Here is a 12343-nt window from a genome sequence, read left to right as displayed (position 1 = left end):
TGTCTCAGGCCCCCTTCAACTGGCCTCGACCCCACCTCAGGCCCCACTCAATGGGCCTTTGCCCTATGCTTTTCTGTTGCCATGAGCTCCCCTTGACCCTGTGGAGGGGAAGGTGTCTCACAAAGCAGTGGGGCACCACATACTCACCTTTCACTGGGGAGGCACAGGTGTGGCATTTCATGGAGACTGCCCCACCACAAGCTGTCCCACTACACCATCCTCCCCAATAGGGTGTAGTTTTAGGCCATTCCCCAGTACCAGGAACCTCCTCTACCCCCATAATTCCTACCCTGAACCTCCAAGCTGTTCTGGAAGCAGCAGATCTCCAGCTGGGTGATGTTGTTCCTTTGGCCACCTGCAGCAATGCCGAGGCTCCCACCCTCCTGCCTAACACATGACCACCTGATTGGGCTTGCTCTCACCTGCAGGCTGCTCCCACCTGCCCAGACCCCTTAAAGTGGCAGGCACAACCTGTGCTCTGCAACAGCAAGTAACACCTCCCTGTTTGTTTTCCAGTTCTGAGGTCTTTTTTTGTGGCCTTCCTTTATGTTCTATCTCATTTCTGTGCCCTTTTGTGAATTATCTTCTACTATAATGAATATACCAATATGCCTTCCCAATCCCATGTGAAGAGGCAATCTCACTGGACCTTTACATCCCATTAGCACCCATTTTTCTGCAACCAAAGAACATATTAACCAATTTTGCTAGAGCAGTTCTTTGGTAGTTCATGTTGGCTATGTACAGACAGTCAAAAAGCCCAAGGCTGAATTGATTCAATCTTTGCAAATTAGTCTAAAATGCAGAGATTAAACTGATAAGCAAATTAGCACTCACTTTTGATTCAGGAAATGCGACCACATGCCTGCAGTGGCTCAAGCCAGAAGCCGGGGGGGAGGCACTAGAGCACACCTGCCAGCCCCTGCCAAAGGAAGGGAAGAGAAAAGCCCTCCAAGCAGAGGCCAGGACCCAGCTCAGAGCTAGCAGGAGAGTATGCCTGGGTGGGGAGATGCCTCCTTGGCTGAGAAGGGGGTGGTTGGGGAAAAAGTAGTGGCATTGAATTCATAAAAGTTTGAACAAGAATTAGTTTCCTCTAAAGTGAGCATTAAACACAGCTCGGCTGTGTGTTCACTTTCTCTTCCTGATGCCTGCAAGGTCTCTGGGATTTGCAGTCCATAATCACAGCAGCAGGAGTCTGTGGGATTGTTCCTGCTTTCAGGTGTTTCTGGGATGTGCTTCTTCCTGCTTCCAAGTGCTTCTGGGATAGGTAGTCCACAGTCACAGGCAGCAATAAGTAAGCAGGGCAGGGCAGCTCCATACTCAGAGGAAGGGGAGTTCAACCCCACTCCCTGGCCCCAAACCCTAGCCAGGATTTGCTGGGGGTGGGGGGAGAGCAGTGATCCATCCAGTGAGGCCCTGGCTAGGAAGCAGAGGGGAAGAACCAACCCTTCTCTCTGAAGCAGACAGCACAGCACAGCACAGCACAGCACAGAGCTGCAAAGCATGCTGGGAGGACTCTGATTTAACTTGAACCAGGAAGGGGCCTGTGACAGAAGTTCCATAAACTCATTTGACCCGAATCAGTTAAGTCTGCTACTATATTAGACCAGATTTATCTTAAACCAGTTTCAGCCATTTTGAAACTGATTTATGTGCACTAACCATGTGTTCTGTTACAGGTTTAAACCAGTTTCTGGTCACTTAACAAAGTTGCACATAAACCAGTTTAAGTCAAGCACAGGAACACAAATATACTTGCGAAAACTACACCCAAAAAAAGGAGCAAGTTGATACAGGGGCAGATCCAGGATGGGTACAGTAGTATAATTGCACCCCTCTTTGATTCTCACCACACCCAAACTTTAAAGCCAACTGCCTGGGAATGGTAGCAGCATTTGTATTCAAGCCGCACTGAGGAAGTCAGTTGTCTTCATGGCTCATTATAATCTGACTCCTGCTAATCTCTCTTCACTCAACAAGTGTTAGCAACACTCTCACCTTTTAAATGGTTTTGATGGTCCACTATTCAAGCTAGCCTTTCTTCTGTAATTTTGCTGTATTAGACATTCCTTGTAATTCCTATCGTCTATTTCACAGCCCTGTAGATTGTTTTTAGCTGTAGCTAAAAACTCCGAGATGCGGTAATATTAACTCAGGTAAACATAACTCAGGTTACTCAAGGAGACAAGATTTTCTTTTACAAATCTGAATAAGAGATGTACATTTAATTATAAAGACTGCAAGACTAATGGAACAATATCTTTTTACTACTTTTTGCTTCATTTGTTGTGTTTTTTCTAAATTTTATATATAATCTAGCTGGAAATTAGTGCACATTCCAATAAAGTTATATTTGTTTTTGCTTTGATCTTAAACTGAATAATGTAGTGCTTGTCTCCTAGCACATTAGAAAAGTTTCTAATTTCTTTAACTGGAGAAGACTGTGTGTCGATGTGCTACACCATCTGCACCCCCTTTTCAAAATCCTAGATCCACCCAAGAGATCAAATAACAAGATAAAGAGTTTTTCATATAATCATGCATTTAATATAATCATGAAATATCATCAATCATGCAGCCTTTTTCAGTTAACTTTCCACTGAAGTTAACATCCTTGTAAAAAAAGACCATTTTTCTTTTATTGTTTTTATGCCATAAGGCCTAGGTTGTTCTGTTCAATAGGAAAGATGGTCCTGTAATTGTCATGCTACCATGGGACTTGAGTTCAATTTATTTCTCTATCCCAGACATTCCTCATGATTTCTGAGACCATTTTATCTTCCTATGCTGCAGCGCTATGTATGCGAAACAAGGACTACAGTACTTCCCTTTTCACCAGGGCATTGTAAAAATAAAAAGTATTAATTATGATGAGGTCCTCTGACTTTGGTAACAGGAGACATATACTATATAAATGACCTATTCTGTTTGAAAAGTATGTTTAAGAAGATAGCATATCACTTTAAATAATTACACAAGCCATTTATAAAAATAAAATGCATGGTACCAGGTCAAACTGACATTATTTCTCAGTGGAGGTTTTACCTAAGTGATGTCAACATTTGTTCCATGGAATTTATTCAGCTGTTTATAAAAACTATAATTTCTTTTTCCCTTTGTGTTTTGTTATGTTCTTTAATCTATGCTAACTGAATGAACAAATGACTATCTAGTGTGGAACTTTCACTGATGTTAAAATGAATTATACGTACACCAGAAATACACCAGATGTCCAGGTCCCTGAGGACTGGAAAAGGGCCAATGTGGTGCCCATTTTTAATAAGGGGAGAAGGGATGAGCCAGGTAACTTTAGGCCAGTCAGTCTTACTTCTATCCTTGGGAAAATACTAGAAAAAATCATCAAAAAGCACATTTGTGAAGGCCCACCAGGGGAAATAATGCTGAAAGGAAACCAGCATGGGTTCATCACAGGTAGATCCTGCCTGACAAACAGGAGCTGAGGTTGATGTCATCTACCTGGATTTTAAGAAGGCCTTCGACATAGTTTCGCATCCTATTTTCATAGGGAAGCTAGCAGGCTGTGGAGTGCATGCATACACAGTCAGGTTGGTGGCCAACTGGCTTAGGGACCACACCCAGAGAGTGGTACTGGATGGGTCGTTCTTGGCCTGGAAGGAGGTGGGCAGTGGGGTCCCACTAGGTTTGGTCTTTGGACCGCTGTTATTTAATATTTTCTTCGGCAATTTGGACAAGGGTGTGGAGAGTACCCTCTACAAATTTGCAGATGATACCAAGTTATGGAGCAAAGTTAACACACCGGAGGGCAGGGAGCAGATACAGGCCGATCTGGACAAGTTGGATCAATAGGCAGAATGAAATAGGATGCAATTCAACAAAGATAAATGTAAGGTACTTCACCTACAGAGGTGGAATCCCCAGTACACCTATAGGTTGGGAAATGACCTCCTCAGCAGCTCAGCGGCTGAGAGGAATCTTGGAGTCATAGTTGAATCCAAGATGAATATGAGCTGGCAATGTAATGAGGCCATCAACAAGGCCAATCACACCTTGTTGTGCATTAGCAGATGCATGATCAACAGATAGAGGGAGGTGATGCTCCTCCTCTATGTAGCACTGGTCAGGCCGCAGTTGGAGTACTGTGTCCAATTTTGGGCGCCGCACTTCAAGAGGGACACAGAGAATCTGGAGAGGGTTCAGAGGAGGGCCACTCGCATGATTAGTGGCCTCTGTAAAAGACCCTATAGGGGAGGTTGAGGGATCTGGATCTCTTCAGCCTTCACAAGAGATGTCTGAGGGGAGACCTTGTAGCCGCCTATAAGTTTTTCAAGGGAGGACAACAGGGAATTGGTGATGCACTATTTACCAGAGCACCCCAGGGAGTAACTAGGAATAATGGGTGCAAACTAGTGGAGAGTAGATTCAGGTTAGACATTAGGAAGACATTTTTTACAGTAAGGGTGGCCAGAATCTGGAATGGGCTTCCAAGAGAGGTGGTACTATCACCTAACTTGGAGGTCTTCAAGAGGAGGCTAGACAGTCACCTGGCTGGGGTCATCTGACCTCAGTCCTCTTTCCTGCCAGGGACAGGGGGGTCAGACACGATGATCCTTTGTGGTCCCTTCTGACTCTACACTCTATGAATCTATGAATAAACTTATTCATGTCCAAACAACAAAAAAGAATTCTTCTAGATTCCTCAGTTTTCCAAACTACTTAAACAGTTCAAAATCCAGAGAAGCACACAAAAATATGGATTATTTTCTAAATTATCCAAATCACACCATACTGGTAATCTTTTTTAATTTTTTTCATAAATTATCCATTGACTGGAACTTGTATATTCAGAAACAGGGGGAAAATAAATTAAAGAAAGTTATAGAGTTTTGGGGACATTAAAAAAAGTTTTTTGTGCAAGTTTTAGCATAATGGTTGATCTAGTTCTTCTTTTAGACAGGGTGAGTTGAATATCCTTGACATTTAACTGAATGAGTTGACTTTAATGTTATTTTAGTAAATACAGAATGCCTTATTGTGTTGAAAGGAAGCTTACATTTATAATCATCAGGGTAACTGATCCAGCAAAGCAGCTCATCCCTATAACTGATAATTATGAGCCTTCACAATGTCAAAGAAAATGCTTCCAGGCTGGTTTCAGCACTGCACCAAGCAAACATATTTCTCCTTGGAGCAATATTTTTTTTAAAAAGGAAAACAGACCTTTTCCATTACCACAGAATCCACACAACTAGTACAATGACCAGCACAGATATAGTCTGTACTGTTAAAATAATGGCCACCACAGTGAAAAAAAATGACAGACAGTGAATATCTGAATATAGCAAAGTCCTTTGAAATGTTCGCAATGTGCATAACAACAAGTTTTTTTCTCTCTCTCTCCTCTTTTACTGTGAAAACAGATGGTTCATTCAACCTTATTTTAAGAATTCTATTTTCACCACAACACAGCTGGATCCACATACTAATGTAAGTAGCATGTCTGGCTCAAACTTCTACACTCTAATATAATTACTCTTTCATCATGAAATCACACAACAGTCATTTAACTCTGTGTTGAAGGAGTCTATAAGTATATTTTGGATACAATTTAAAAGATCAGTAGAAGAACTGTGGGCAACAAAAGCCTTCTCCTGACAAAAAATTCTGTTTGTAGAAAATACAAATACAATGCTGTCTGACAGTCTGAATGCTTGTTTAAAAAAACAATACACACCACTGACATTAAAAGGTCAAAAACTACATCAAGTGCAATGAATAACCTGAATAACGTTTAAGGTACTCAGAGCTAAATATCACCCTGTCTCTCTCGCTCCTTTACCAGCCTGGTAGCAAAGAACTGTGATATCATCTGAAACCCTCATGTTCCCTTGGCCATTGCAAAATAGCTTTAACTTTGGGAATAGTACAATAAGCAAGAACATTTCTTGATACTCATTTAAAACCAGAAACCCACCTGCCTCTTGAACAACTTCTGAGGAGCCAGAAGATATTTAATAAATGCATTGTTAGGCACGAGATAACTCTAAGTATAGATTCATCATTGACCTATTTATATTAGCATTATAACATAAGATTATGATTACTCTAGCTTAATTAATGCCCCCATTGCTCATGTAAATAATAGCCCCATTCAAAGTATGCTTTCTAAACCACTTTAGGTAGTTTATAATATCTGTATCAACAAGTAGCAAGGTAATTAAGAGATGATGAGGAAAAAAGCATTTTTGCAGACTGCTGTTAATTAATGCTTTGGGGGCACTGAAGTAATCTAAAAGGTCCCAGAAGTTAAACAGCACTAAGCAGTCAATTACAGAAATAACGACCTGTGAAAGGCTATACATGTTCCTCAAACAAACTAACATTTTCCACAGCTTGCTCAAATAGTTCTGGCAGTACCGTACTCCAGAAGTGTCAGATCTTGTGACTTGACTTGAGGATGAGGGCAGGAAGAACCCAGTGAAAAAAATGACCCATGCAACACTTCCTTAAGGACATCATTTACGTGCTCCATAACAGAGGTGATCATATGTTGAAATAAAAATATATTTACCATGGTGGATAATACCATTGTCTAGTAAAGCTTGGCCAAGATGTACACCTTCTTCAGCTTTGTGTATCTCTCCAATTTCCAATAACCAGGACACAAACTCACTAGATTAAAAAAAAAAATCTTTAATTTTTTTAATTTTTCAGTTCATTTCTATGTAACATCACATACTGTTTTTCTCACAGGTGGCAATGTGCAGTATTCATATTTATACAATATTCTCCAAAATATTCTGCATAAAATCTTTCTATCAAGTTTTCAGTTTTCACTTGTATTTATTATTATAGGAAATAATGATAGTACTGCATATTACTAAGGCTGCCCAACACCTCCTGTTAGGAGGCTTTCAAGTTGCTTGTAACTTTCCCAAACTAACTTTTGAGGCTGAATTTTTGTAATGTTTTTATTATTTCAAATTAAAACTATTCAGCCTTTTTTGAAAATAAGACTAATTATATACATTATCTTTTATACACACAACTAAATTCTGGTAAATATTTTATTTTATTATAACCTGTAGTGTTCCTACAGTTAGGTGGAATGACTTGAAATTTGGCAGAGGTGTTTTTCAAGAAGATACTTTACACCATAAGTGTGAAAATCTGACCAAGTTATATATCTTTGCACATGCTCTGTAAAGATTTGCAGTTAGGAATGTCATCTGCATGCTTCAGCTGGGGTTGCTCTATAGGAGCTGAACAGGAACTTCTTTGCAGGTCCATCTTTTGGCTGCTGTGGGCTATTCCAAGTCCAGGCACCATAAAATTGCTCTACAGTGTGGCCAAATATAATAGGCAAGAAGCTGTCTTACGTGAAGGCAAAGAGGAGTACAGAGAGCCACAGGAAAGAAGAAGAGAGTAAGGGTTTGGAAGGGTATGGGGGAAGTATAAAAAAGGGAAACTAGCACTGGAAGCTGAGAGTCATACTGGGACTGGCTGGACAAGAAGATGGGATTATTAACTGGGGGGAAGCGGAGATGAAAGGGTCTGAGTGAATATGGAAACAAGTCAATGAGAATGTAGGATGTAGGTGGGTGGAGCAAGGGCACAAGACTGGACATAAAGCCCAGGAAAACATTTAAGGAATGAGGTCCAGCAGGGATGGACTGGAAGCAACTGGAGATCAGGGATGTGTGAGGGGAAAGACAGACTGAACAAGCAGGTAAGACAGGGAGACTAGAACCTGGTGGGAAATAACATTGGGAACAGGAATTCAGGATTGAGGGAAGAAACAGCAGAGATGGAAAGTCTGAGGATTAGTGATTGGAAACGGCTACAGGAGAAAAATGGTACTGGATGAGTGACATGATGAGTTAGGAACAAGACACAGACAGGCTATAGGATGAACCTGCCTCAAGCAAGAGATTGGATTACATGACATCCTGAGGCCCCTTTCAGCTCAACTTTTCTATGGTGCTATGAATAGAATCTGGCCCATGGAATGCTATATGATGTTAAATACTCTAGAAAAGTATGGCCTTGAAGTATCCATTAATTTTTCATGCCTAATTTGATCTTGATCTTTCAGTGCTCAATTGCTCATCCATGAAATTGAGATAATACTTCAATTCACTTCATAGGATTGTTGTGAAAATAATGTTTGAAAAATAGAGATGTTACAGCAATAAGCATTATAGAAAAGAATGGAAGTAAATTAATAATTCTGTCTTCAAAACAGTTTGAATAGTATCTAGTTAAATAAAAAGACACAATACCATACATTGAACATAAAGAGAAAAAATGTATTAAAAATTGCTCTTTAAAAGAGCACCATTCACTTTGTGCACCAAGTGAGACAGGTGTGCTATAGAAAGTATAGCGTGTGATTCTGAATTAAAGACTAGTTTGTTTGAGGAACATGTATAGCCTCTCACAGGTCATTATTTCTCCAATTCATAATGCATAATATAATGCATTGTAAGGTACTGGCAACCTTCATTCATTTTATAAATTTTGGCTTCTTCATTTTTCAACCTTAATAATACTTGTTTAAGGTAATGTTGTGTATATTGTAGACATAGCTTGCATACATATGTACATATTTGCCTACATACGCAACATAGGAGGTGATATTCCCCAAGATAAACTATAGAACGTTATGATAAATGAAACCCACAATTCATAATGCTCCTTTGACCTTTGTACTTGCACCCCGAACATTAATTAACCTAAATCTTTCTCAAGACTTTGAACAATCTTGTCACAATACAGCCTCTCCAGGGATAGCTGTGATGTCCCTAGGACCCTGTGACCATGCTGACTCCGCCCTATGGGTGCCTACTAATGTTGCCTCCCATGTCTTCCTGGTTTAAATAATTAATCAGGAGGCTGCCTTCAGATTGCTGCTTGGTCACAGTCCTGACAGGCTCCTCTAACCTCTGTGAGTTGTTGGACCCCTTACTGGGTCCACACTCAGGAAGTGCCTTACAATACTCCAAAGCCTTATGGGTTACATGTGTGGCTCCAAAGCTTCTCCTTTACCATGCCCCATGCCTCACAGGTGGCGCTGGGGCTTTACATGGTAGTGTGCCCCAATGAGGCTTTCTCCCCAATAGCCTCAGCCATCGTCCGCCAGATTACAGACAACAACCAAAATATGAGCCCCTGGGCTATAACGTAATACAAACAGTACAGGGTGCACTCTGTCTCTTTAAATGAGGCAAATTTCTCCCCAAGTATTAAGTACCTCATAGCGCAGGGTACCTGATGAGCTCATGGAGCCCCATTAGTCCTGTAAGCAGCATATCAGGAGGCCACTGCATCTCTGGGCAGTTCTTCTCTGCAGGAGCTCCTTCCCTTGGCAGCTGCCAGAGAACTAACCCCTGCTGGCCTCAGTCCTGGGGTTTATATGTGCCCATGGCCCTGACTGCTTCTGGTCAACTGACCAGGTGCAAGTACGGGCTAATTCCCTCATTAGCCTGCTGCCACAGTAACCTGCACCTGTGGAGGTTCTGCCTGGCTCCTAGGGCCCTCTCACTAGGCAGTTTCTGCCCTTAAAGGAGCAGGCACACCTTAGTGCCCTGCAACAAATGCCCATGTTATTTTTAAGCCTACTAACTACGCAAACATTTCCTTTTGTATTCCAAATACAAAATTTTCTCCCAACATTATACTGAACTTGCATCTAGGACAGCAATAAATACTCTAGGATGAATGAATGGGCTGAAGTCCTCTATTTCACAGATTTCATAGACATTAGGGCTGGAAGGGACCTTGAAGATCATCGAGTCCAGCCCCCTGCCCCAGGATTAGGAAGGCAGTTGGGATCATAGGATCCCAGCAAGATATGCATCCAATTTTCTCTTGAAGGTGTTCAAAGTAGGTGCTTGAACCACCTCCGATGGCAGGCTATTCCAGACCTTGGGGGCTCGGACAGTAAAGAAATTCTTCCCTATGTCCAGTCTGAAACAGTCTTGCAGGAGTTTATAACTGTTCAAACTTGTCATCCCTTGGGGTGCTCTGGTGAACAAACATTCCCCCAGATTTTGGTGGACACCCCTTAGAAACTTACAGGTGTCCACCAAATTGCCCCAAAGCCTGTGCTTTCCTAAGATAGAGAAAGACATGAAGGGCTCTCAGTATACAAAAAAACTGACGCCCAAACAAATAAGCAAAAGGGGGCCCTTCAAAGATCAGATAAGCAATTTTGGAGTTATCATAAACCAAATAAGGAGAAAAAATATTCTAACTTCAAAAAATAAAACAATTAATCTGAGGCAGCCTTGTGTTTAACAATACGTTATAGCCATTTTCCAAAGAAATTCAACTTTGGAGTAAGATTACACCTGTAAATTTCAGTAAGATTGCTTTAAATTTTGGCTCAGTTCATGAATAAAATTAGGCATGTGAGCAAGCTGCTGTGAATTTTATTTAATAAATAACAGTTTGTATATAGTGACATAAGAAATTAAAATAAAATTCTAGTAGGTTAAAATACCAGTTATAAAAAACGTACTGTACCTTCCAAGAAAGCACTTTGGGAAAGTGGTTAGTTTTCTTTTCCTGTCTTTGATCAGATTTCCTTGTTTGCACATCATTTTGTAGAGTCTCTCTCCCTGCTCTGAGATCATCACCCAAGTATCTTGTTCCATGCCCAGTTTTAAACCTGCCAAAAATATTCTGTCAGTTATATAAATTTCCCAGTTATTGTCTTTATTTTTCAAACTGCATCTATAAACTAATAAGCATTAAGGAATCAATATTTTAGTGAAAAAGGAATCACCAACTGGACACATTAAATAGTTTTGGACAGCACTTCACTAACAGTAAATTTTAATCCTCTTAAAATATTTATAGCGAGTTTTCTATAAATTCCTTATTATAGAAGGGCAATGAATGGTATTTCTTGACCATACATACCCCTACTTTTAGGATAATACAATAAAGGACATTAATGTTATGATTTCCATTTACCTCAATTGAACATATGCAGTATTTCTCCTTCAAGATTCGGAGAAAGAATTACTTTTCACCTTTTATTGGGTTATAGATTGATTTGTAACTACACATACAGTACCTTAAAAAAACACCTACAAATATTAACTAATTAAACCAAACACCCCTTTACTATGAACAGGTAAGTTTAAATTAGTTCAATTCTACACACTGAAATTGGTGCTTTGATTTTTATTCACTTCAGAAGACAACAGAGGGTGGTAGAGTGGGGTTAAGAATTATATAAGCTTTTCAGTTTGTGGTTTGTTAATCTTTCTCCTTGTTTTTCTGCTTCTATTTTCAGCATATTACAACTATTACTGAATAAGAGATTTTATTACTCTAAATATAGTTTTCTCTGAATTACTTTTAGGCTACTTATCAAGTCTTGTGCTCCTAGGGAACACTGGAGATCTACACGGTCAATCTCCTTTATCTAGAAAGAGTTGCAAATTCTATTTAAACACATAAATCTGTGCATTTTTTTTTTGCTTATTTTAGACAAAAATTCTTAATGTATCTGTTTTTTCAAATTTAAAAATAATAAATGGAAATCTTTAATAAGAATAAGAAGTTGCTACTTAAAAATTTTATTAATTCTGCAAATACATATAAGATGAAGGTAACATTTGTGAGAAAAATACAGCCTGTATGGACAACATGTGGCACATGTGCCACAAGAGCAGCAGTTTAGGCAGGGTGCACAGGAGAGGAAGCAGAAACTAGAGCAGCAGATCAGGTGGGGGACATGGGGCGGGGCAGGGAGTGGAAAGCAGAGGTGTTTGTATAGGTAGGGAAAGAGGGTCAGAGTGGCACTTATGGAGAGTGCAGGGCTAATTTGTGGCATGCCTGCCAAAAAGGTTGGTCGCCACTGAAATATAGTATTTAACATGGATAGAAAGAGAAACATGCACCTGATATTGTTAATACAAGACAAATAGCTTAACCAATACACTGATTTGCAACAGAATAGAACGTAACCAAAACACTGTTCTAAGAATTTATAGGATCTGGATGCACTGTACTTTAATCAGTTGCCGTCATTCTTTTAATCAGGTAAAATACATACATAAAGCATAAATGTACCTTTTTATTAAAGCACTAAAAACAACTAAAATATCTCAATGACTTCCTTAGGTGGTTGCATAAAGAGAATAAAAAATAGTGAAAAATCTTTATCTATTTTTTCTGATTAAATCTGAGTTTTCATAGCACCAGAAAAATACAGATATACAAAATTGTCCTAGTCCATCTCTCAAGTTTGAGATATAAAATCTACAGTAAATCCAATATTTCAACTACAACTTTTGTGTGGATTTCAGTTATAAATATAGGCTGAGTTTCCCTCAGTACATTTCACTCA

At 39.8% G+C, this 12343-nt stretch overlaps 1 protein-coding gene across 1 annotated transcript in view; it reads right to left on the bottom strand.

The window, feature by feature from the left end:
* PREX2 (phosphatidylinositol-3,4,5-trisphosphate dependent Rac exchange factor 2) overlaps positions 1-12343 on the bottom strand; it is a 300944-nt gene that overhangs the window by 166334 nt on the left and 122267 nt on the right. The window contains exons 10-11 of the mRNA XM_090040116.1: positions 10507-10651; positions 6551-6651 (exon numbers count right to left, since the gene is read on the bottom strand). Coding sequence (XP_089896242.1) covers positions 6551-6651; positions 10507-10651 — 246 coding nt within the window. The remainder of the gene's footprint in view (positions 1-6550; positions 6652-10506; positions 10652-12343) is intronic.

This window comes from Crocodylus siamensis, chromosome 3 (assembly GCF_052110815.1).
Source record: "Crocodylus siamensis isolate JL-2025a chromosome 3, ASM5211081v1, whole genome shotgun sequence".
NCBI lineage: Eukaryota > Metazoa > Chordata > Crocodylia > Crocodylidae > Crocodylus > Crocodylus siamensis.
This window is presented reverse-complemented; position numbering and strand designations above follow the sequence as displayed.